Here is a 26781-nt window from a genome sequence, read left to right as displayed (position 1 = left end):
TATAAAGGGCTAAATGTTATACGTGTTTCATTCAGCGTGTGCAAGGAGCAAAATTAAAAGAGCAACCTTTGACTTGTGCAGCACTACTGCTGCATAAGCTGTAGCTCTTCTACTTTGTAACCCCTGAGGGGGGGTTAAAGGTTACCTTTGAAATTGGTTCAAGTAGGCTTCGGCCTACACTCTGCTCCCCCTGCAGAGCCCGGGCTCCAACACCGCCAGTTGGGGCCCGGTACTGCTAGCTGCACAGAGCCAAACACCAGCCAATGTGTCAGTGGGGTTCAGCACCGCCAGCTGTTCCCCTGCTGTGCAGCCGGCAACGTGTCCTGCAACAGCCACGCAGGCACAACAGACCCAAAGCTGCCGCCAGTGCAGGCTTCGGCCTACACTCTGCTCCATCTCCTCCTCCTGCTGACCCCGGGCTCTAACACCGCCAGTTGGGGCCCGGTACTGCTAGCTGCACAGAGAAAAACACCAGCCAATGTGTCAGTGGGGTTCAGCACCGCCAGCTGTTCCCCTGCTGTGCAGCCGGCATCGTGTCCTGCAAAAGCCACGCAGACACAAGAACTGAAATTGAAAGGAACCTGTCCCCCCTCCCCCAGGCGTTTGTACGTTTTTAAGGCCACCTTGTACAGCGGTAATGCTGCATGTGTGCAAGGTGGCTCATAAACGTATTCTCCTCGCACATGTGGAACTGAAAACACGTCTGAAATGTGTCCTCTGTGTGACCATTTAACCGTCCCGGGGGTGTGACTTTCCTTTGTAATGACACGCTGCAACCCCCTTGGTAGCGCTGCCCGTCTTCTAGCATCATTGTTTGGCTGCCTGCGCCTCTGCGGCCGCCCTGACCCACACAACGCCCCTCGGTGTCTTATTTCTTGGGACTGCGAGGGTGTGATTGATGGGCATGAGCAGTGCATCAGTTCGCCTGTCCCTCATCTCCTTCCGCCTTCTTCAGACTGTGCGGCTTCATGGCCGTGGCATGCGATAAGGGATCAGCTGACGCCGCACAGTCTGCAGCGGGTGTAAGGACCCGAGTGCGAGAGGCGAACATATGTGCTGCGCCAGGCCATGAATCACAGCCCCGCAGTGTTTTAACAATGTTAAGACACCACGGGGCTGGGATTCATGGTCATCGCGAACCGCAGCGGCCGACATTAAATGAGGTCAGAAGATGGGCAGCGCTAACAGCGCTAGGCCAGGGGATAACACGACAGCGCAGACTTCTGTACAGCAAATAACAACGCTCAGGAGGCTGCACCCAGCACCAAGGTGGGATTCTTGACATCTGTGCTGCGTCTCATTACAAAGGGAACTCGCGCCTCCAACACAGTTTGACTGTATAAAGGGCTAAATGTTATACGTGTTTCATTCAGCGTGTGCAAGGAGCAAAATTAAAAGAGCAACCTTTGACTTGTGCAGCACTACTGCTGCATAAGCTGTGGCTCTTCTACTTTGTAACCCCTGAGGGGGGGTTAAAGGTTACCTTTGAAATTGGTTCAAGTAGGCTTCGGCCTACACTCTGCTCCCCCTGCAGAGCCCAGGCTCCAACACCGCCAGTTGGGGCCCGGTACTGCTAGCTGCACAGAGCCAAACACCAGCCAATGTGTCAGTGGGGTTCAGCACCGCCAGCTGTTCCCCTGCTGTGCAGCCGGCAACGTGTCCTGCAACAGCCACGCAGGCACAACAGACCCAAAGCTGCCGCCAGTGCAGGCTTCGGCCTACACTCTGCTCCATCTCCTCCTCCTGCTGACCCCGGGCTCTAACACCACCAGTTGGGGCCCGATACTGCTAGCTGCACAGAGAAAAACACCAGCCAATGTGTCAGTGGGGTTCAGCACCGCCAGCTGTTCCCCTGCTGTGCAGCCGGCATCGTGTCCTGCAAAAGCCACGCAGACACAAGAACTGAAATTGAAGGGAACCTGTCCCCCCTCCCCCAGGCGTTTGTACGTTTTTAAGGCCACCTTGTACAGCGGTAATGCTGCATGTGTGCAAGGTGGCTCATAAACGTATTCTCCTCGCACATGTGGAACTGAAAACACGTCTGAAATGTGTCCTCTGTGTGACCATTTAACCGTCCCGGGGGTGTGACTTTCCTTTGTAATGACACGCTGCAACCCCCTTGGTAGCGCTGCCCGTCTTCTGGCATCATTGTTTGGCTGCCTGCACCTCTGCGGCCGCCCTGACCCACACAACGCCCCTCGGTGTCTTATTTCTTGGGACTGCGAGGGTGTGATTGATGGGCATGAGCAGTGCATCAGTTCGCCTGTCCCTCATCTCCTTCCCCCTTCTTCAGACTGTGCGGCTTCATGGCCGTGGCATGCGATAAGGGATCAGCTGACGCCGCACAGTCTGCAGCGGGTGTAAGGACCCGAGTGCGAGAGGCGAACATATGTGCTGCGCCAGGCCATGAATCACAGCCCCGCAGTGTTTTAACAATGTTAAGACACCGCGGGGCTGGGATTCATGGTCATCGCGAACCGCAGCGGCCGACATTAAATGAGGTCAGAAGATGGGCAGCGCTAACAGCGCTAGGCCAGGGGATAACACGACAGCGCAGACTTCTGTACAGCAAATAACAACGCTCAGGAGGCTGCACCCAGCACCAAGGTGGGATTCTTGACATCTGTGCTGCGTCTCATTACAAAGGGAACTCGCGCCTCCAACACAGTTTGACTGTATAAAGGGCTAAATGTTATACGTGTTTCATTCAGCGTGTGCAAGGAGCAAAATTAAAAGAGCAACCTTTGACTTGTGCAGCACTACTGCTGCATAAGCTGTGGCTCTTCTACTTTGTAACCCCTGAGGGGGGGTTAAAGGTTACCTTTGAAATTGGTTCAAGTAGGCTTCGGCCTACACTCTGCTCCCCCTGCAGAGCCCGGGCTCCAACACCGCCAGTTGGGGCCCGGTACTGCTAGCTGCACAGAGCCAAACACCAGCCAATGTGTCAGTGGGGTTCAGCACCGCCAGCTGTTCCCCTGCTGTGCAGCCGGCAACGTGTCCTGCAACAGCCACGCAGGCACAACAGACCCAAAGCTGCCGCCAGTGCAGGCTTCGGCCTACACTCTGCTCCATCTCCTCCTCCTGCTGACCCCGGGCTCTAACACCGCCAGTTGGGGCCCGGTACTGCTAGCTGCACAGAGAAAAACACCAGCCAATGTGTCAGTGGGGTTCAGCACCGCCAGCTGTTTCCCTGCTGTGCAGCCGGCATCGTGTCCTGCAAAAGCCACGCAGACACTTGCTCTTGTACCTTCTGCTCCCCATCCTGGTTCCAGTACCGTCAGCTGGTTCCGGGCAGAGCCTTTGGCTTAGGTGCCTCCCTCTGGGTATCCGAGTTCCACCAACGTCAGGCGGTCCTTGGTAGTGCTTTCAGGCACGGGTACCTCCTGCTTAGTAACCGGGTTCCAGTAACGTCAGCTGGTCCTCGGTAGTTCCATTGGCTCTTGGACCTTCGGGTAGCCATCCGAGTTCCAGTTCCATCAGCTGGTTCTCGGCATTTTCTCAGCCTTCTTGTACCTTCTGCTACATTTCCAAGTTCAAGAGACTAAACACGATGACCCGGAAGACCACCCCTAAGATGACGACGACACCAGAGACGACAACCACCGTGATGACGACGACCCTGGAGACGATGACCCCGAAGACCACCCCGATGACGACGACCCCGGAGACGACGACCCTGAAGACCACCCCGATGACGACGACCCCGGAGACGACGACCCTGGAGACGATGACGACCTGGAAGACCGAGAAGCAGAAGAACAAGAGGCTGCAGAACAAAGAGCAGAAGAACATTAAGCATAACACTAAATATCAGAGCAAAAAATATTATCTAAATTATAAGCAGAAGAAGACTAAGCAGTGTATGGGGGTGAGTCCGTTCCTCCTCGTGGTGCCCCTGGATAAAGCCTGATGCTGCAGGCCAAACTGAACGCGGACAAATGTAACTCTTTTGTGACAGGCAGAACGGAAGGTGTAATCTTCAAACTTTTATAGATAACAACTACGGGAATGCCTGTCACAAATAAGAATATGATGAAGAAGTAGAATATGATGAAGATAATAGTAAAATAAAAAGAATATGAACAATGTAAGAAAAAAAATAATAGGTAGAAGATGAAGAAGAAGATGAATAAGGTGAAGAAGTTGATGTCAAAGAAGCTGATGATGAGGATAATGAAGAAGAAAGTGTGGGAGAAGTAAAAAAGAAGGTGAAGGGCGTGGAAGTAGTGAAACATCAATATCTGACAAAATAAAAAAAAATTAACATAGTCAAAATCTTTCTACCGCCGAACGTCATAAAAAAAACCAAAAACCTGCTATTCTATTACATTGGGCTAAACCTCTGTGCCTTTAATGTCTCCGCCATGTCCCCCAATACATCCTACATTATTCTTAGTTGTTTTCCTTCATGTAGAATGAACCTACAAGTTTATAAAGGATTTATTTTAATTCCGATATTTTCGTCCCATTGACTTGCATTGGGATCGGGTATCGGTATCGGATTAGATCCGATATTTTGACGGTATCGGCCGATACTTTCCGATACCGATACTTTCCGATATCGGAAAGTATCGCTCAACACTACTCTGGACCTCAGAATTGGCCAAAGGTTCACCTTCCAACAAGACAATGACCCTAAGGCTGGAGTCACACACAGCAAGATACGGCCGAGTCTCGCAGGTTAAAAACAAGCTCTGGCACCGGCACTCCGGAGCGGAGCATGCAGCTCCATGTATTGCTATGCGGCCGCACGCTCCGCTCTGGAGTGCCGGTGCCAGAGCTTGGTTTTAACCTGCGAGACTCGGCCGTATCTCGCTGTGTGTGATCCCGGCCTAAGCACACAGCTAACATAACAAAGGAGTGGCTTCAGAAAAACTCTCTGACCATTCTTCACTGGCCCGGTCAGAGCCGTGACCTAAACCAAATTGAGCATCTCTGGAGAGACCTGAAAATGGCTGTCCACCAACCTTCACCATCCAACCTGACGGAACTGGAGAGGATCTGCAAGGAAGAATGGCAGAAGATCCCCAAATCCAAGTGTGAAAAACTTGTTGCATCATTCCCAAGAACACTCATGGCTGTACTAGCTCAAAAGGGTGCTTCTACTCAATACTGAGCAAAAGATCTGAATACTTATGACCATGTGATATTTCAGATTTCTTTTTTAATACATTTGCAAAAATTAGTACATTTCTATTTTTTTCAGACAAGATGGGGTGCAGAGTGTACATTAATGAGAAAAAAATAAACTTTTTGGAATTTACCAAATGGCCGCAATGAAACAAAGAGTGAAAAATTTAAAGGGGTATGAATACTTTCCGTACCCACTGTATATACCAATGAATGAAAGCTAAGTGAAAACTTGTACTAACTAACATTTTATTATTTTACAGCCAACATAGAATATTACGTTAACTATGAACTTTCTACTAAATATCATCTCATTAAATCATCCAGAGTAAGGCTGCCGTCACACTAGCAGTATTTGGTCAGTATTTTACATCAGTATTAGTAAGTCAAAACCAGGAGTGGAACAATTAGAGGAAAAGTATAATAGAAACATATGCACCACTTCTGCATTTATAACCCACTCCTGGTTTTGGCTTACAAATACTGATGTAAAATACTGACCAAATACTGAGCGTGTGACGGCAGCCTAAGAAATACAAAATTCTAAATTGGGACATTACCAGTAAAGGTACCGTTACACTAAACAACTTACCAACGATCACGACCAGCGATACGACCTGGCCGTGATCGTTGGTAAGTCGTTGTGTGGTCGCTGGGGAGCTGTCACACAGACAGCTCTCTCCAGCGACCAACGATCAGGGGAACGACTTCGGCATCGTTGAAACTGTCTTCAACGATGCCGAAGTCCCCCTGCAGCACCCGGGTAACCAGGGTAAACATCTGGTTACTAAGTGCAGGGCCGCGCTTAGTAACCCGATATTTACCCTGGTTACCATTGTAAAAGTAAAAAAAGAAAACCACTACATACTCACATTCTGATGTCTGTCACATCCCCCGGCATCCACAGGGTTATGCGCTGCTGCTCATAGCTTCCTGCACTGAATGTGTCAGCACCGGCAGTAAAGCAGAGCACAGCGGTGACGTCACCGCTGTGCTCTGCTTTACGGCCGGCGCTGACACAGTCAGTGCAGGAAGCTCTGAGCAGCAGTGCGTAACCCTGTGGACACCAGGGGACGTGACAGACATCAGAATGTGAGTATGTAGTGTTTTTTTTTTTTACTTTTACAATGGTAACCAGGGTAAATATCGGGTTACTAAGCGCGGCCCTGCGCTTAGTAACCCGATATTTACCCTGGTTACAAGTGAACACATCGATGGACAGCGGGTGATCAGCGACGAAATAAAGTTCTGGACTTCTAGCTCCAACCAGCGATATCACAGCGGGATCCAGATCGCTGCTGCGTGTCAAACACAACGAGATCGCTATCCAGGACGCTGCAACGTCACGGATAGTCGCCGTTCTCGCTGCAAAGTCGCTTAGTGTGAAGGTACCTTAAGAGCATGAGAGTCCGAGTCCGGGGAGTATACCAAAATACCTGGCGTAAATACTGTCTTCTACATTAACTATGATTACATATGGAAATAAACATTTCATGGAATAAAAAGGAAAATGTTACCACATTCAGGCCCGTCAGATTCAGTGTGATGATCTTGTGTAAGTTAGATGCTATTTTAGCCAAGCACATATCAGTTGCTTTTGGAATCCTACCAATATTCAGGTTCTCCAGATGTACACATTCAATAGCGACAGAAATCAAGCATTTTGCTGCAAGAGCATGGCATCCAAATATTTCTAATTTATTAAGACTGCAAAACACAAAAACACATATTAATACTAACCTGCAATTAGTAGCAACATAGCCAAGTGCTCTCCAAAATATATATATATTTTTTCATGTGATTGATAATGATTTTGAATATAGTTGATCTGCAGCTTATCCACATGGTCATAGGTGGCAAGTTACCGTAAATTACACAACTTTATTATTTCTAGATCTTATTTTTCATTTTTCAGTTTGCATGCATGCACTGCTAAGTCGTGGTAAACTGCGTATGGAAAATCAATCTCCATTTGTCATTTTTATAATATTCACTCATAAGATATTACTATGTAATGCAATTAAGAGTAGCCCCAGGACAACCACATTTATTAGTTCAGGAAAATTGTCTAAATGTTGCTTCCTACAGTTCCAGATATATAAAATAGGGAGAATTTATCATGTTATTTGCCAGAATTAAGGTTAATTTTGTGTAATTTTTAACTTTAGACACATTTATATGTTATGCATAGTGTTGAGCGATACCTTCCGATATGCAAAGGTATCGGTATCGGATTGGATCGGCCGATATCCAAAAAATATCGGATATCGCCGATACCCGAAACCAATGCATATCAATGGGACACAAAATATCGGAATGGTTCCCAGGGTCTGAAGGAGAGGAAACTCTCCTTCAGGCCCTGGGATCCATATTCATGTATAAAATAAAGAATAAAAATAAAAAATATTGATATACTCACCCCTCCGACGGCCCCGGTTCTCACCGGTCCAAGCGTCTGCCTCCGTTCCTAAGAATGCAGAGTGAAGGACTTTCGATGACGTCGCGGCTTGTGATTGGTCGCGTGACCGCTCATGTGACCGCTCACGCGACCAATCACAAGCCGCGACGTCATCGAAGGTCCTTCACTCCCTGCATTCTTAGGAACGGAGGCAACGCTAAGAGCCAGGGTCTGCCAGAGGGGTGAGTATATCCATATTTTTTATTTTTATTATTTATTTTTTACATGAATATGGATCCCAGGGCCTGAAGGAGAGTCTCCTCTCCTCCAGACCCTGGGAACCATACGCACCGCACACTTCCGATTCCGATTTCTGATATCGCAAAAATATCGGAACTCGGTATCGGAATTCCGATACAGCAAATATCGGCCGATACCCGATATTTGCAGTATCGGAATGCTCAAAACTTATGCACCATTTTTAAAACATTCTTTGTCAAGTCCATTATTTTTACTTTAAGTTTATTAAAGAACACGGGTCACCGGAATTTTCTTAGAATTAGACATTTTTATGATATGCAACTTTCTTTTGTACAAAATGTTGCAAAACCACTCCAGGCTTTTGTGATAAACGTAATTTTTAAATAATTTTGGTGTATACTCACTTTAAAGTCTGAATATACTAGGAAATTAATGCTACAATTCATAAAATGACTAGCGCCTCTATGCCACAATAGCACTTATCTGATTGTGCCAAGCTGCCTATAGGTGACAATTGCAGTGGTGTGATTGTGCCAAGCTGCCTCTACGCTATGATTGTATTTGTGTGATTGTGCCAAGTTGCCACTAGGTGATGAAGGAAGTGGTGTGATTGTACCAAGCTGCCTCTACGCTATGATTGCATTTGTGTGATTGTGCCAAGTTGCCTCTAGGTGATGACGGCAGAGGTGTGAATGTGCCGAGCTGCCTCTAGGCTATGATGGCAGTGATGTGAATGTGTCAAACTGCCTCTAGGTTATAATGGCATTGGTGTGATTTTGCCAAGCTGCCTCTAGGCTAGTGCAGCGCCCCAGAGTCCTGGTCGTTGCAGTAATGTCGCTCTTCCTCCAGGGGGAGCAAAGGTACTATCTACTAGGCCATTCCTCACACACGGGTAAAACTGGTGGGTTGGATAGGAAGTCAGTCAGAAGCCACCTGGGTTTGACCCAGAGAGGACCTGTCAGGCAGACAGGGGGAAAGGAGGAACATCTGAGCTGCAGACAGAGGGTCCCTGTCAGGGGTGGGATCCTGACAGAGGCCAAGCACGAGATAGAACGTTACGGAGCTGCGCCTGCGCCCATTGCGGCAGCATCCTAAGAAAGGACACGAAGCGAATTGTATTGTGGAGAGTGAGAAGCCTAGTCACAGCACAAGGAGATAATACCGGGAGGAGTTCTGCCCCGAGATCGGCAGCCTCCTTCTGAGGCGCGTAGCCAGTTGCCGGAACACCGAGGGAGTAATAGGCTCTATGCATTACTTCAGAGACCAGCAGGACAGTTAATTCCAAGTTGGCTGCCCGACCTTAATACCTATGAAGACACGGAGGCAAATTGTGGGAGAGGGGCATCTCTAGGGTCCCTATAAATAAGCTCCAGGCCTACCCCATCATACAGGTTGTCCTATCCATATCATCTGGGGGACAGAGAGAGAGAGAACATCAAAAACAATCACGAAAGTTGGGAGGACTATCCCGTGGTGCTCAGCAGGGAGGTACTACAACACACAGGCGCTAGTAGGAAGGCTACTGATTTCCACCTGGATAATGGAACTCTGGATGTGCCTTCGGACCGGCCGGACTCTGCCTGCCCTGTGAACGGTACTCTGGACTGTGGACCCTGAAGTCTTCAGTAAAAGGTAAAGAGACTGCAACCTTTGTGTCCGCGTTATTCATTGTGCCTTACAACGTCCACCATCACCACCTATACATCTGGGAAGCCCTGGGGACATACTTCACCTGTGGGAAGGTACACCATCTAGCTGCCATTCCATCACCCCAGCGGACCCCTAGCAGCGTCGGTCACCCTGACCGAATACCACAGGTGGCGTCACGAACACCGTACAAACTACTTCACTTTTAATTGGACGCCCCTCAGAAGGGCCACGGACCGGGTCGGGCCACCGTGACATCCCTCGAACCGAGAGAGATAGACCCGGTACCAAGTACCCCATTGCCCTACACGTGGGGGGCGCTCCAAAATCTTGGCGTCACAAACAGGATCTACTTAAGCCCGAAAATCGGGTCATGTGTGCCTAAGAACTGTGTCAGAACTGTATTGGAACTGTGATTAGCTTAAAGACTGTGTATTGCCATTTACCACCAAAATTCCCACCGAAACCGCCACCATTACTGCGCCACGAGGAGCGCAGGAGAAGAAGAAAGGCATGCCATGGGAGGGGATTACCAAAGTGGCGCCAAAAGTGACGACCGCCCCCTCCGACTACTGCTCCGGGATGAAGACATGCCCAGGAGCCAAGGAGGAACGCCCCCTGATTTGCAATGGCGGGAACCAGGGAAAGAAGGAGCTCCACCCCCGGAAAATAGCGGAGCCGTGTGCATGTGTGGCCGCAGACCCCGAAGCAGTGAGGGCGACCGGCAAGTACCCGGACGACGATGAAGCGACCCCGGACCTGAACCCACCGCCACTGGAGGGTCCGGATGTCTTGGAACCGCGGGCGGAGGGACCGAGTCAACCTGCCCCGAGCGCGGAGCCGACCATAGTGAAGAAATGGAAGTTGGAGCTGTGCAAGAAGGTCGCATTGGAAGAACCATGGCCCGAGCCGCCGCCGACTCCAGTGTCCTCATCAACGGAACAGATCGACATCGGTGGAATCACATCAGACACAGGTACAGAAAGCGACCCTGCCCCACCGGCCAATCCTGCTCCAGTGACCGCTCCCCAACTGACTAGCCACCTGCTGCCGAACTAGTTGTGACCGCCCTCGGCACGATGGAAGGGACACTGCCCTCGTTACCGACATCTATGGGCGAACCGTTAGACGTGAGCTCCGAGGGGGTATTCTTCAAGTGGGATGCCCCAAAGACTAGATTGGATGGGTCCAAGCAGGAGGGGACCTACATTGCCATGCTCACTTGGGCGCAGTACAAACAGTGCCTAATTTCGCACTGGAAAAACCGAAAAGAGACAGAACAAAATGACCCACCGAAGGTACAAGAACCAAAGACCGAACGCGGTAATAAGAATTTGGTAAAACGAGGGACCGTGCTAGCCTTTCACCCGAAAAGGGGTTGGGGCTTTATACAGGAGCCGGGACTGCCGACTGAAGTCTTTGTTACCAGCTATGATGTGGAGGCCCAATTCCGCTATGGGTATCGGAACCAAACCTTACGCAGAGGGGACCAGGTGACCTACACTCGCCATCGGGGTGCACAAGGCTGGTGCGCTCGGAATGTGAAGCGATGCGAGCCTGCAGTAGCGCCACCTTCCGTCCTGACTAAGATCGACTCTGAACTGACAAATCCTAACACTACCACCATGGTGTGCATTATTGCCACTACTGAACTTGCTACCAAAACTGACATCCAAACCCAGACCCCTAGTGACTTGACCGCACCTGAGAGACGACCCAATGATATTGACACCGCATCAGACGAGGACACGGCATAAAAGTTCCCCCAGTCAAGAAGCGTTCATTATCGACTGATGTCTTGCAACCTATTATGAGAGTAAACCTCGGAGAACCGAAAAATGTACATAGTTTCGTTTAAAACTGTTTGTTTTCTTTGCTGCTTAAAACCCGTTTAGGGTTAACTCTTAAAGGGATCCCTTTGTTGACCCGGGATCCCTGTTCTTTTATGTTTTTGCACAAGTTTTCTCATCTTTAAAGAACTGCAGAATCATGAACTGCGCATGATCACAAACTGTTGCTGTACATAGTTTGCACCTTATTAAAGGTGCTCCCTACTGGTTTTACAAAGAAGAGCTTTTTGAAGAGACTGTTCCTGATTACAGCGTGAAAGTTCTTGCTTTAAAGTTAATAACTGACTTGTTGATTGTTTGCACTACCTCAGAAGAGACTTGAGATTTCCTCTTAAAGGGAATGTTTAGATAGCAATAATGTTTTACATAGTGATAGTATGTAGCTAAAAGGTTAGATAGTGATAATGTTGAGAATACAATGATAGTGATGTACTTTAAATAAAGCTGAGCTCTTGGGAAGAGAAATGCAGTAGGCCCGTAGGGGAAGACAGATAGTCCTGCATACGTGAAAGTGAAAGACGTTTTATAATATACCCTTAGAGGGTCCTTGCACTTAGTAGATAGAATACCTGTATGGGTAATTGGTTCTATAAAAAGATAATAATTGTTTTCAATTTGCCTTTGCACAATGTAAATATGTTTTTGTTTGCAATGTTCAAGTGTTCTCACCTCCCATAAAGGGAAGCATTGTTATATTTACTTGTTTACAGCATTCCAAAAATGTGCATGTCTTTTAATAACCTGTAATTGTTGTTTTCTTTTCCCAGTCCCAGAGTACTGGATTTAATGGGGGGGGGGGAGTGCAGCGCCCCAGAGTCCTGGTCGTTGCAGTAATGTCGCTCTTCCACCAGGGGGAGCAAAGGTGCTATCTACTAGGCCAATCCTCACACACGGGTAAAACTGGTGGGTTGGATAGGAAGTCAGTCAGAAGCTGCCTGGGTTTGACCCAGAGAGGACCTGTCAGGCAGACAGGGGGAAAGGAGGAACATCTGAGCTGCAGACAGAGGGTCCCTGTCAGGGGTGGGATCCTGACAGAGGCCAAGCACGAGATAGAACGTTACGGAGCTGCGCCTGCGCCCATTGCGGCAGCATCCTAAGAAAGCACACGAAGCGAATTGTATTGTGGAGAGTGATAAACGAAGTCACAGCACAAGGAGATAATACCAGGAGGAGTTCTGCCCCAAGATCGGCAGCCTCCTTCTGAGGCGCGTAGCCGGTGGCCGGAACACCGAGGGAGTAATAGGCTCTACGCATTACTTCAGAGACCGGCAGGACAGTTAATTCCAAGTTGGCTGCCCGACCTTAATACCTATGAAGACACGGAGGCAAATTGTGGGAGAGGGGCGTCTCTAGGGTCCCTATAAATAAGCTCCAGGCCTACCCCATCATACAGGTTGTCCTATCCATATCATCTGGGGGACAGAGAGAGAGAGAACATCAGAAACAATCACAAAAGTTGTGAGGACCATCCTGTGGTGCTCATCAGGGAGGTAGTACAACACACAGGCGCTAGTAGGAAGGCTACTGATTTCCACCTGGATAAGGGAACTCTGGGTGTGCCTTCGGACCGGCCGGACTCTGCCTGCCCTGTGAACGGTACTCTGGACTGTGGACCCTGAAGTCTTCAGTAAAAGGTAAAGAGACTGCAACCTTTGTGTCCGCGTTATTCATTGTGCCTTACAACGTCCACCACCACCACCTATACATCTGGGAAGCCCTGGGGACATACTTCACCTGTGGGAAGGTACACCATCTAGCTGCCATTCCATCACCCCAGCGGACCCCTAGCAGCGTCGGTCACCCTGACCGAATACCACAGGTGGCGTCACGAACACCGTACAAACTACTTCCAAACAAACCCCATTGCCCTACATGTGGGGGGGGCGCTCCAAAATGATGGCAGTGGTCTGATTGTGCCAAGCTGCCTGTAGCGCCCCCACCGCCTCAGGGCCGAGGGGTACCCGGTGCCGGGCCTCTGAGTCTCTGCTCTGGGGTTGTCACGGTGGCTAGGCCCGGTCCGTGACCCTGCCGTGGGGCGCACAGTAACCAGGTATGGATAGATGTGAATGGTGATGGTGGTGCAGATGCCGTAGTGGTGCGGTGCAGTAAATAACGAGGACACCAGGTTGCAGTCTCTTTACCTCTTTACTGAAGATCTCTGGGTCCTCAGTCCAGAATACGGTTCACCAGGCTACGCAAGTCAGGCCGGTCCAATGGCACCTCCAGAGTTCTCTTCACAGGTGGAAATCTGTGCCTTCCTTCTAGCGCTAAGTGTTGTGGTCCTTCCCTGCTGTGCTTACAGAAAGTCCCCACAACTGTTGTGTCTGTCTCTTAAGTTCCCTCACAACTCGATTAGATGATGTTCTGCTAATCCTCCGTCCGTCCCTGATGTTCTGGTTGGGACGGCACCCGTTTGACGGGTAGGCTCGGAGCTCTTCCGGGACCCTAGAGTCGCCCCTCTCCACAAGTTGCCCCCCAAGACTGCATAGGTGAATTAAGTGAGACAGCCCGCCTTTGACTGACTGTCCTGCCGCTGTTTAGAGTATTGCTTGAAGCTGAATGTTATAATACTCTCTCGGCGTTCCGGCCACCGGTAGTGCGCCTCAGTAGGATGTTGCCTCGGTCTTACAGCACGACCCCTACTGGTATTCTCCTTATTGCTTCGATCTCGGTTCTCACTCAGCACAATCTATCTCGCTTCTGATCCTTCCTTGGGCACCGCCGCTATCCTGAGCAGGCACGGTCCCGTTACGTTAAGTTGCCAAGCCTCTGTCAGGATCCCACCCCTGACAGAGACCCTACTGTATCTTCCCCCACAACACCCTCTGCCACAAGGTGTTGCCTGGTTCCAACCCAGTCAGCTTTCTGATCTAACTTCCTGCCTGACCCCCAGTTTACCCACAATGGTGGGGAGTGGCCTAGTGAATAGAACCCTTAGCTCCCCCTGGAGGCCCGACTATGAAATGTATTGGTGTCTGTGATACCTGATCAGATGAACTCCTTCAGTGCCATCAGACGTGCCATAACTCCCCTTAGCGGCGGAGCCACAGTACTGCAACGACCAGGACTCTGGGGCGCTGCACTCCCCCCTGGTTAAACACAGTACTCCGGGACTGGGAAGAAAACAACAATACAAGTTATCAAAAAGACATACAGTTTTGTTGAGTGCAATAACAATAAGTAAGCTTGAACAGGGCTTCCCTTTATGGGAGGTGAGGACGCTTAAACGTTACAAACATGGTTAACATTATAAATTACAGGCTATAAATAACTCCTGTTACCCAACCGGGTATTCTACTTAGTGCAAACTTTTGAATAATAAGTTAACATTGTCCTTAAGGATGTACACTCTAAATCCGCTAAAGACCTTCTTATAATCACATTATAAGGCAATTTAACTTTTACATTCCCCTTCTTTAAATCTGCAGGACCGCCTGTCCTAACGGCACCAGACCTACTGCCTCTCCTTTCTCACAGGACCGCTCCTTTCAGCCCGAGCCTTCTGTCTTTTCAACTACTATACACAGTATAGAACATAACATCACTTTCAGTTTAAGAGCACCGAGCCATCTCTACATGACTCCTAGGAGGACTCAGGGTTCACCTTCTATCCTCATTATCTTTTAACATTATCAACCATTTTCTATAGAACATTAAATCTTCTTCTAGCTTTCACTTCCTTTCAGGAAACATCATCAGCATTCCTTTACAATTAACTAGTTGGCCACATATAACTTTCTCACACAAACATTATCATCACGTTCTCTCTATCAAAACATTATTGCTATCCCTCAGTCTTAAAGCAATGCTATTCTCTTAAGTGCAACATATGAACATCCCCTTTAAGAGGGGACCAAGTCTCTATGAGGTAGCATATCTTCTCAAGCTACCAGTCTGTACTCAGCAAAGGTTCCAGTGTGGTATCTTCACAAAGAGTCCTTTTTTGAAGTAAAACCAGTAGGGAGCACCTTTAATAAGGTGCAAACTATGTACAAAAAGTTTGTATCATGCACTGTTCATGATTGCGGCAGTTCTTTTCAACAGGAAACAAAAGTGGAAAAACAACCAAAAAGTAATAGGGATCCCGGGTCAACAAAGGGATCCCCTTTAAAAGTTAACCCTGAACGGGTTTAGCAGCAAAATAGTAAAACAGTAACTATATACATACTCATGGTATCGAGGTTTATCCTTCCAAGTCTGGGGGTGGCCTTTGTTTTCCGGCCGATGCAGCACCTGTACTGGTAGTTGGTCTCTCAGGTGCCATCAGATCAGCCGGTGTCTGGATTTGAAGGCTAACCCTGCTTGCAAGTTCAGTAGCCGCTACAAGGCGTACGGTGGTGACAGTAACAAGATCTGGCAAATCTGGATCAATCATGATCGGGGCAACAGGTGACGCTCCCTCAGGCTCACACCGGTGTACGTTCCGAGCGCACCATCCTTGTGCATTCCGGTGGCGAGTGTAGGTCACCTGATCCCCTCTTTGCAATGGGTCACCATCTCGACTGCAGCATGGAGTTTTTACGTTGTAACTAGTAACAAAGGCATCAGTTGGTAGTCCCGGTTCCTGTATGGAGCCCCATCCCCTCTTCGGGTGATAGGCCAGCACAGTTCCCCGCTTTACCACGTCTTTCCGGCCGTGCGCAGACTTTTTACGTTGTGTATTATGTTGTTCAGTCTCGTCTCGATTTTTCCAGTGTTGGATCAGGCACTGCTTATACTGTTCCCAGGTAAGTACCGCAAGGGTGAGGCTCTCCCCCGGAGCTCCATACGGCTCGTTCCAGGGGGTGTCCCACCAGAGGATCACCCCGTCCGGGCCTACATCTATGGGTTCCCCCATCTTGGTCGGTAGTGGAGGTAACAGCTTCCCCATCGCGTCGGGGGTGAGGACTACCCGCTCCACCGAGAAGAAACGGTTATTGTTGCTGGGGTGAGGAGCGGTCACAGGAGCGGGATCGGCCAGGGGAGCCGGATCGGTCGGGAGAGCAGAATCGGCCGGGGGAGTAGGGGCGCCGTCCATACCTGCGCCTGATGTGATTCCACCGATGTCGCTCCAGTCCGTTGACAAGGACGCTGGAATCGGCTGCAACCCGGACCGCAGCTCTTCCGGAGTCACCTCTTGATGCGGCTCCGCCCTCCATGGTTCCGTGGCTGGGATAGGTAGGCTCGGCTCCTCCACTGGCGGCTCCAAGGAGTTCAGGTCCTTCACCGGCGGTGGACGCGAGTCCGTCTCTGATGGGTAAGGGCAGGCCGGGATCACCTTGCCGTTGCTCGGGCACTTGCTGCTCATCATCGCTGTCGGGCATTCGGCGGCAATGCATGCACCTGGCTCCGCCATTTCTCCGAGGTCGGGCACCTTCTTCACCTCGTTCCCGCCGTTGCAAGTCAGGGGGCGGTTCTCCTCTGCTGCTGGGTAGGTCGTCCTCTCGCAGCAGGAGTCGGAGGGGGCGGTCGCTACTTCTGGCGCCGCTTTGGTAGTCTCCTCCCATGGCACGCCCTTCTTCCTCTGCGCTCCCCATGGCGCCGCAGTGGCGGCGACTTTTGGCGGGAACTTTTAGCGGTAAATGGCAGCACACAGTCTTTGCAATAAAGTACAGTCCAAGCACAATAAATCACAGTTCCAAGGCACACATGACCTGATTCTTCAGGCTTAAGTAGATCCTGTTCGTGACGCCAAGTTGTAGCGCCCCCACCGCCGCAGGGCCGAGGGGTACCCGGTGCCGGGCCTCTGAGTCTCTGCTCTGGGGTTGTCACGGTGGCTAGGCCCGGTCCGTGACCCTGCCGTGGGGCGCACAGTAACCAGGTATGGATAGATGTGAATGGTGATGGTGGTGCAGATGCCGTAGTGGTGCGGTGCAGTAAATAACGAGGACACCAGGTTGCAGTCTCTTTACCTCTTTACTGAAGATCTCTGGGTCCTCAGTCCAGAATACGGTTCACCAGGCTACGCAAGTCAGGCCGGTCCAATGGCACCTCCAGACTTCTCTTCACAGGTGGAAATCTGTGCCTTCCTTCTAGCGCTAAGTGTTGTGGTCCTTCCCTGCTGTGCTTACAGAAAGTCCCCACAACGGTTGTGTCTGTTTCTTAAGTTCCCTCACAACTCGATTAGATGATGTTCTGCTAAGCCTCCGTCCGTCCCTGATGTTCTGGTTGGGACGGCACCCGTTTGACGGGTAGGCTCGGAGCTCTTCCGGGACCCTAGAGTCGCCCCTCTCCACAAGTTGCCCCCCAAGACTGCATAGGTGAATTAAGTGAGACAGTCCGCCTTAGACTGACTGTCCTGCCGCTGTTTAGAGTATTGCTTGAAGCTGAATGTTATAATGCTCTCTCGGCGTTCCGGCCACCGGTAGTGCGCCTCAGTAGGATGTTGCCTCGGTCTTACAGCACGACTCCTACTGGTATTCTCCTTATTGCTTCGATCTCGGTTCTCACTCAGCACAATCTATCTCGCTTCTGATCCTTCCTTGGGCACCGCCGCTATCCTGAGCAGGCACGGTCCCGTTACGTTCGCTCAAGTTGCCAAGCCTCTGTCAGGATCCCACCCCTGACAGAGACCCTACTGTATCTTCCCCCACAACACCCTCTGCCACAAGGTGTTGCCTGGTTCCAACCCAGTCAGCTTTCTGATCTAACTTCCTGCCTGACCCCCAGTTTACCCACAATGGTGGGGAGTGGCCTAGTGAATAGAACCCTTAGCTCCCCCTGGAGGCCCGACTATGAAATGTAATGGTGTCTGTGATACCTGATCAGATGAACTCCTTCAGTGCCATCAGACGTGCCATAGCTCCCCTTAGCGGCGGAGCCACAGTACTGCAACGACCAGGACTCTGGGGCGCTGCACTGCCTATAGGTGACAATGGCACTGGTGTGATTGCGCCAAGCTGCCTGTAAGCAATGATGGCATTGGTGTGATTGCGCCAAGATGGCTCTAACCAACAATGGCATGATGATGGCACTAATGTGATTGTGCCAAGCTGCCTCTAGGCTATGATGGCAGTGGTTTGATTGTGCCAAGCTGCCTATAGGTGACAATGGCAGTGGTGTGATTGTGGCAAGCTGCCTCAAGGCGATGACGACAGTGGTGTGATGGTGCCAAGTTGCTTCTAAGCTATGATTGCATTGGTGTGATTGTGCCAAGCTGCCTCTAGGTGATGACAGCAGTGGTGTGATTGTGCCAAAGCTGCCTCTAGGCAACAACGGCAGTGGTGTGATTGTGCCAAGCTGCCTATAGGTGACAATGGCACTGGTGTGATTGTACCAAGCAGCTCCTAGGCGACGACGGCAGTGGTTTTATTGTGACAACCTTCCTCTAGGCTATTATGGCAGTGGTCTGATTGTACCAAGCTGCCTAAAGGTCACAATGGAACTGGTGTGATTGCGCCAAGCTGCCTCCAATGAATGACGACAGAGGTGTGATGGTGCGAAGTTGCTTCTAAGCTATGATTGTATTGGTGTGATTGTGCCAAACTGCCTCTAGGCTAAGATGGCAGTGAGGTGATTGCCCAAACTGTCTCTAGGCAACAATGGCATGATCATAGCAGTAGTGTCATTGCAGCAAGATGCCTCTAGGCAATAATGGCATTGCTCTAATTGCTTCAAGCTGCCTCAGTGTGACAATGGCACTTGTGTGAGCGTACCAAGCTGCTGCTAGGCGACGATGGCACTAGTGTGATTGCGGCAAGATGCCTTTAGGCAACAATGGCAATAACTGATTGTTTGAATTTTTTTCTCTATGCAACAATAGAACTTGCTACAATAATGGCACTGGTCTGATCCACTGGACTGTTCAAATTTTGCTATATGTTATAATGTTTGCTTACCAAATGCATTCTGAATGTCATGAGTGAGATTGATTCTGGTGACGGAGCCTGGAGAGGTTTTTAATTACCTAAACTCCAGCAATGGTACAATTTAATAACTTAAGTAACCTGCCATTAGCTCTAGCACTCTTCTAGACCCCTAGAGATAATTCTTTTACAACCGTTTACTACCTGATAACACCAACAATAAAATGGAATAACCCCTAAACTGCCAAGCTGCAGGTTAGAAGAGATAAGATGTATTTTGGGCATAGCGTATAACAGATGATGTCTGTGATTTACCATAAACGTTCAATGAATTACTTTCCAATTAAAAATCAGTAGTCAAATGTTCATCATGTAAGTTATGAAAAATCATTATTATCCTCTGAATACCTAACAGAACAACCAAAATATATGGATCTGGATGAACTACATATCTAGCTTGTGTGCTGTATATAGAAAGCCACCTAATGAAGGAACATGATGGCCTTAACAGATAGACACCGAGAGAATAGGAATGAGTCAACAACACTTCTCAACAAAAAGAATGAAGATTGCTGCAAGTATGTGGGAGCACAACTGGAAAAACACATCAAGTAATCAATGTGTCCCTTATGGGAAAAGGCCATCTGAAGCCTTCCTTTACAGATCTTTCTAGTCGAGCCAACAATCAATATAAATGCCATGAATTACTGGTTACATTGAAATAGTTTGAGAAAATGACAAATAAATAATTGTTACTGTTTTCAGTATGTTTGGTTGCCATTCAGCTACATGACTGATTGTTCCCTCTATGTAATGCTCTTTTACACGTCTGTTGACTGATACAAGTCTAACAACCCTCGCGTCCACTACAGCCATTTAGTACAGTCACAGAATTTTGTATTACGATGTTCTCTCTGAACACTCCGACAACCACTGCTCTCCCCCCACTCACAAGTCCAGTAGTTCATAAATGGGTTAAATGGGAATCCCTAATGGTCCCTGTGTCTGGTACCCCAATGCAATCACCAGTCCACAACTAGGAGAGTGCCGGAGTCCTTCTTTGGGACAAGTGTGCAGTCACTAATACATCTGTACAATCAGAGGTGGATTTACACTAATAATATTTTTTAATATATACTCACCATTTACATAGGCCGTGTCCTACTGCTGACCTACTGTTTTCCAATTCAGAAATTACTTTATCCATTATTACACCTTAATGAAAAAAAATTAAAACCCTAGAACAGCTCCTATAGTATACACAGATCTCAGACAAGATCCCAAAATAAACAAACTCAGACCCCCAATGAATATAGATCCCAGAGTGCCTAAACAGAGACCAGACCAGATCTTGAAATTAACAAATCTCCGACCAGAGCCCCTAAATAAATACAGACCCCCAGCTCAGGCTGGCTAAATATAAGTGAGACTCTAATTAAATCCAGTAGATCCCAGACCAGACAGCCTACATAAATACAGACCAGGGTCACTCTAACCAAATGTAGACCCTAGAGCAGACCCTCTGTAATGCATACAAGCTATAATTCAGTCCCCCTGAACAAACAAAGACCCCAGCTCAGACTCACTAAGTGGATGCCAGACTAGACCCCCTAATTAAATACATCCCAGACCAGATAGATAAATACAGAACAGCCTTCTAATCAAATATAGACCCTAGACCAGACCCTCTATAGTAAATGTAGGGGCAAACAGTCAGTAAAATTTCTGCCCTCGAGAGCCGGCACTGGACCAGAAAGGGTGAACAGACACTATCTGTTTTTGCTGTTTTACAACTATGCAACCACTTTTGGTGAAACCCTTTAAAGCAAAAATAATAGTTTAAAAAAAATAATAATTTACTAACACATATCTTTTAACTAGTCTTAACCCTTCCTGATTCCCCTAAAAACTCGAAATGCTTCTCAGCAAGTTACAGAGCAGATTTAGTCCATTCTTACCTTTTATAATGTCTTTTCAAAAGAGCGGTAATGGCGTTATCTGTGATATTACAGCCATTCATTGATAGACTTTGCAAGCTAAGGGGATGTAAGAAAAATAAATGAAAACATCTTTACGGTGTAATAATAATCATAATCACTCTTATGTAGTAAGTAAATGAATACTGTGCAGGTTCTTAAAATATTAAGCTATCTGCTGTCTATGGGATAGAGAATAATTTACTGGTAATTGAGAGTCAGACCACTGAGATCCCCCATTGATCCCGAAAATAAGGCTCTGTATCCCGGAAATCAGGCTCATCCTGAGCCCCGTCTTGAAAGAAACAGCCTCATTGCCTGTAGTACAGCACTCTGCAGTCCCATAGACGATAAATGGAGTGAAGTTGGGCACGTGCATTTTCTATTTAAGATAGGGATTTGCAGAGCCTTGTTCCCGGGTAACAAAACCACGTTCTTAGGATGGATAGGGGGTCCTAGCGGCCAGACCCCAAGCAATCAGAAAATTATTCCCTTTCCCTGGGATGGGGGACAACTTACTGTATTGGGAAAAACCCTTTAACACTGAAAAACATGATGAGCAAGATTTAATGGGAAAATCCTAATAAAATGGAGTTTCCCATTATACACTACACGGTTAAAAAATGGAAACCTACTGTACCCAATGGATAATGTTATTCTGTGTGACCCAATGGTGTGCCACATAGAGGGGAGCAGACTGCATGATCACACTGCTCAAGGTTTGTTAGGCAATCCCTGCATGTGTTGCGCCTGTCGAACAGCCCCGGGACATGCAGCCGCGAGGACTTTAACAAAATTTTTTCCGAGCACGCCGAAGATACTCGGTTAGCACCCGAGCATGCTCAGATAACACCTTATGCGGGCACATTTTCTCATCACTAGTCAGTTTGCTTCTAGTTAGAAGTCTCTAAAAAATGTCTCTTCTTAGTGCTTCACTTCTGGTCCCACTGTAGGAAGTTTAATTACTGTATGTCATACTATTAATACTTACCATACACAGGCCTGTATAAGAGAAATGATGCCTTTATCAGTGGCTCCAGTCCAGCTGACATCCACCGATGTTAGTCGGGGGCAGAAATGACTGGCATAGGACAAAACTGTGTCTCCTCTAAATATCTCTCCGCTGCAGTTGGTTAAATTCAGCTCCTGTGTGAGCAGAATGTAAAGATTTTTCCATTTATATTTATTGCATTTCATGAGATTCTGCAATGAGAATGATTATATTATACTAGATGGCAGCCCGATTCTAAAGAATCGGGAGTCTAGAATCCATATATACTTTATTTATTCAAATGTAAGAATAATACAATTAATAAATAATAGTAAGAAAGAACAAAAAATGGCTGCACTCACCAGCTCTTGACAATTCTTGACAGTACGGCACATTTCTGATTGGTCGCTCGCGGCAGGCGGCAACCAATCAGAAAAGTGCCGCGCACCACGAAGGCATATATCTTTGTCCACCCTGAGCGGGTGTAGGACTCTGGTGACGTCACTTATCTCCGGACATTATCTCCGGACAAAGCCACGGAAGTTGGCACAAATTGCCGGAAGTAGTATTCTAGGCAATTATATATTAGATTTTAATGTTATCAGTGTTTACCTTTGAACGTTTATATTGTATTGTCCTGTCACCAGCCATGTGTACGATTATCGGCCAAAAGCCTCTCTGGAACCAATAATCACCCCATGTAAAGGTATCTTTATAAGTTAAAGATTCAGAATACTATGACTTTTATCATATCCTGAACAGTCAAGTTTTTTTATGAACCGTTAAGGTTTTCTGGTTGAAGTAAAAAAAACTCTGAGTGTTTACAGTTTGAAACCATAAAATGTTGAAAAATTATGTCATTCTTGAGTATATCACTCAATGGTGCTCATAAACGTGTCAAATTTGATCTATAATATACTTTAATATACGTTACTTTAATCTTTAATATACTTAAGAACAGGGCCCCAGACATCACACAGGGGGTCTGAAACACCGCACAGTGGTCCAAAATATCGCTGTGCTCTGCCTGGGGCCCCATATGCTGCCTGGGGCCCCATATGCTGCCTGGGGCCCCTGTGCTCTGCCTGGGGCCCCATGTTCTGCCTGGGGCCCCTGTGCTCTGCCTGGGGCCACTGTGCTCTGCCTGGGGCCCCATATGCTGCCTGGGGCCCCTGTGCTCTGCCTGGGGCCCCATATGCTGCCTGGGGCCCCTGTGCTCTGCCTGGGGCCCCATAGGCTGCCTGGGGCCCCTGTGCTCTACCTGGGACCACTGTGCTCTGCCTGGGGCCCCATATGCTGCCTGGGGCCCCTGTGCTCTGCCTGGGGCCCCTGTGCTCTGCCTGGGGCCCCATGTTCTGCCTGGGGCCGCTGTGCTCTGCCTGGGGCCCCATAGGCTGCCTGGGGCCCCTGTGCTCTGCCTGGGACCACTGTGCTCTGCCTGGGGCCCCATATGCTGCCTGGGGCCCCTGTGCTCTGCCTGGGGCCACTGTGCTCTGCCTGGGGCCCCATATGCTGCCTGGGGCCCCTGTGCTCTGCCTGGGGCCCCTGTGCTCTGCCTGGGGCCACTGTGCTCTGCCTGGGGCCCCACATGCTGCCTGGGGCCCCTGTGCTCTGCCTGGGGCCCCATATGCTGCCTGGGGCCCCTGTGCTCTGCCTGGGGCCCCATAGGCTGCCTGGGGCCCCTGTGCTCTACCTGGGACCACTGTGCTCTGCCTGGGGCCCCATATGCTGCCTGGGGCCCCTGTGCTCTGCCTGGGGCCCCTGTGCTCTGCCTGGGGCCCCATGTTCTGCCTGGGGCCCCATGTTCTGCCTGGGGCCACTGTGCTCTGCCTGGGGCCCCATAGGCTGCCTGGGGCCCCTGTGCTCTGCCTGGGACCACTGTGCTCTGCCTGGGGCCCCATATGCTGCCTGGGGCCCCTGTGCTCTGCCTGGGGCCACTGTGCTCTGCCTGGGGCCCCATATGCTGCCTGGGGCCCCTGTGCTCTGCCTGGGGCCCCATATGCTGCCTGGGGCCCCTGTGCTCTGCCTGGGGCCCCTGTGCTCTGCCTGGGGCCCCATGTTCTGCCTGGGGCCCCTGTGCTCTGCCTGGGGCCCCTGTGCTCTGCCTGGGGCCCCATGTTCTGCCTGGGGCCACTGTGCTCTGCCTGGGGCCCCATAAGCTGCCTGGGGCCCCTGTGCTCTGCCTGGGACCACTGTGCTCTGCCTGGGGCCCCATATGCTGCCTGGGGCCCCTGTGCTCTGCCTGGGGCCACTGTGCTCTGCCTGGGGCCCCATATGCTGCCTGGGGCCACTGTGCTCTGCCTGGGGCCCCATTAGCTGCCTGGGGCCCCTGTGCTCTGCCTGGGGCGCCATATGCTGCCTGGGGCCCCTGTGCTCTGCCTGGGACCCCTGTGCTTTGCCTGGGGCCCCATGTTCTGCCTGGGGCCCCTGTGCTCTGCCTGGGGCCACTGTGCTCTGCCTGGGGCCCCATATGCTGCCTGGGGCCCCTGTGCTCTGCCTGGGGCCCCATATGCTGCCTGGGGCCCCTGTGCTCTGCCTGGGGCCCCTGTGCTCTGCCTGGGGCCCCATATGCTGCCTGGGGCCCCTGTGCTCTGCCTGGGGCCCCTGTGCTCTGCCTGGGGCCCCATGTTCTGCCTGGGGCCCCTGTGCTCTGCCTGGGGCCACTGTGCTCTGCCTGGGGCCCCATATGCTGCCTGGGGCCCCTGTGCTCTGCCTGGGGCCCCATATGCTGCCTGGGGCCCCTGTGCTCTGCCTGGGGCCCCATAGGCTGCCTGGGGCCCCTGTGCTCTGCCTGGGGCCACTGTGCTCTGCCTGGGGCCCCATATGCTGCCTGGGGCCCCTGTGCTCTGCCTGGGTGTAGGACACTGGTGACGTCACTTATCTCCGGACATTATCTCCGGACATTAGCTCCGGACATTATCTCCGGACATTAGCTCCGGACATTATCTCCGGACATTAGCTCCGGACAAAGCCACGGAAGTTGGCACAAATTGCAGGAAGTAGTATTCTAGGCAATTATATATTAGATGGGCATTTCCTGAAGGAAATACATGGTGCTTGAACAGCGCTACCAGCTTTACAGCAGCACTTTTCACACACGGGACTGGGGGGCGCGCTTACTTTTGCACCCGGGGCCGGGGGCGCGCTTACTTTTGCACCCGGGGGCGCACTTACTTTTGCACCCGGAGGCGCACTTACTTTTACACCCGGGGGCGCACTTACTTTTGCACCCGGGGGCGCACTTACTTTTGCACCCGGGGGCGCACTTACTTTTGCACCTGGGGGCGCACTTACTTTTGGGGCCGCACTTACTTTTGGTGGGCGGGGCTCCTCGGCCTCCGATTTGGTTGGTGGGGCCCCTCGTCCTCCGATTTGGTGGGTGGGGACCGTCGGCCTCCGATTTGGTGGGCGGGGACCGGCCTCCGATTTGGTGGGCGGGGACCCTCGGCCTCCGATTTGGTGGGCGGGGACCCTCGACCTCCGATTTGGTGGGCGGGGACCCTCGGCCTCCACTTTGGTGGGCGGGGCCCCTCGGCCTCCGATTTGGTGGGCGGGGTCCCTCTGCCTCCGATTTGGTGGGCGGGGACCCTCGGCCTCCGCTTTGGTTGGCGGGGCCCCACGGCCTCCGATTTGGTGGGCGGGGTCCCTCCGCCTCCGCTTTGGTGGGCGGGGCCACTCGGCCTTCGATTTGGTGGGCTGGGCTCCTCGGCCTCCGATTTGGTTGGTGGGGCCCCTCGGCCTCCGATTTGGTGGGCGGGGCAATTATCCTCCGATTTGGTGGGCGGGGACCCTCGGCCTCCGATTTGGTGGGCGGGGCCCCTCGGCCCCCGATTTGGTGGGCGGGGCCCCTCGGCCTCCGATTTGGTTGGCGGGGCCCCTCGGCCTCCGATTTGGTGGGCGGGGACCCTCGGCCTCCGATTTGGTGGGCGGGGACCCTCGGCCTCCAATTTGGTGGGCGGGGACCCTCGGCCTCCAATTTGGTGGGCGGGGACCCTCGGCCTCCGATTTGGTGGGCGGGGACCCTCGGCCTCCGATTTGGTAGGCGGGGCCCCTCGGCCTCCAATTTGGTGGGCGGGGCCCCTCGGCCTCCGATTTGGTGGGCGGGGACCCTCGGCCTCCGATTTGGTGGGCGGGGACCCTCGGCCTCCGATTTGGTGGGCGGGGACCCTCGGCCTCCGATTTGGTGGGCGGGGCCCCTCGGCCTCCGATGTGGTGGGCGGGGCCCCTCGGCCTCCGCTTTGGTGGGCGGGGGCAGGCCCCTTGGCCTCCGCTTTGGTGGGCGGGGACCCTCGGCCTCCGATTTGGTGGGCGGGGACCCTCGGCCTCCGCTTTGGTGGGTGGGGCCTGTCGGCCTCCGATTTGGTGGACGGGGCCCCTCGGCCTCCGATTTGGATGGTGTGGACCCTCGGCCTCCGATTTGGTGGGCGGGGACCCTCGGCCTCCGATTTGGTGGGCGGGGACCCTCGGCCTCCGATTTGGTGGGCGGGGCCCCTCGGCCTCCGATGTGGTGGGCGGGGACCCTCGGCCTCCAATTTGGTGGGCGGGGACCCTCGGCCTCCGATTTGGTGGGCGGGGACCCTCGACCTCCGATTTGGTGGGCGGGGACCCTCGGCCTCCGATTTGGTGGGCGGGGACCCTCGACCTCCGATTTGGTGGGCGGGGACCCTCGGCCTCCGATTTGGTGGGCGGGGACCCTCGGCCTCCGATTTGGTGGGCGGGGACCCTCGGCCTCCGATTTGGTGGG

General features: G+C 51.1%; 1 protein-coding gene across 3 annotated transcripts in view; it reads right to left on the bottom strand.

Moving 5' to 3' along the window:
- LOC143759897 (uncharacterized) overlaps positions 1 to 26781 on the bottom strand; it is a 200576-nt gene that overhangs the window by 66994 nt on the left and 106801 nt on the right. For 2 of the 3 annotated variants that reach the window (XM_077248988.1, XM_077248989.1), the window contains 3 exons: positions 22038 to 22192; positions 21029 to 21106; positions 6648 to 6837 (listed from right to left, as the gene is read on the bottom strand). In XM_077248988.1, coding sequence (XP_077105103.1) covers positions 6648 to 6837; positions 21029 to 21106; positions 22038 to 22192 — 423 coding nt within the window. The remainder of the gene's footprint in view (positions 1 to 6647; positions 6838 to 21028; positions 21107 to 22037; positions 22193 to 26781) is intronic. The other variant, XR_013212246.1, reaches the window with a different exon arrangement.

The sequence above is a fragment of the Ranitomeya variabilis genome, chromosome 1 (assembly GCF_051348905.1).
Source record: "Ranitomeya variabilis isolate aRanVar5 chromosome 1, aRanVar5.hap1, whole genome shotgun sequence".
In the NCBI taxonomy this organism is placed as follows: domain Eukaryota; kingdom Metazoa; phylum Chordata; class Amphibia; order Anura; family Dendrobatidae; genus Ranitomeya; species Ranitomeya variabilis.
Note: the sequence above shows the minus strand (reverse complement) of the source record. Positions and strands in the feature narration are given on the sequence as shown.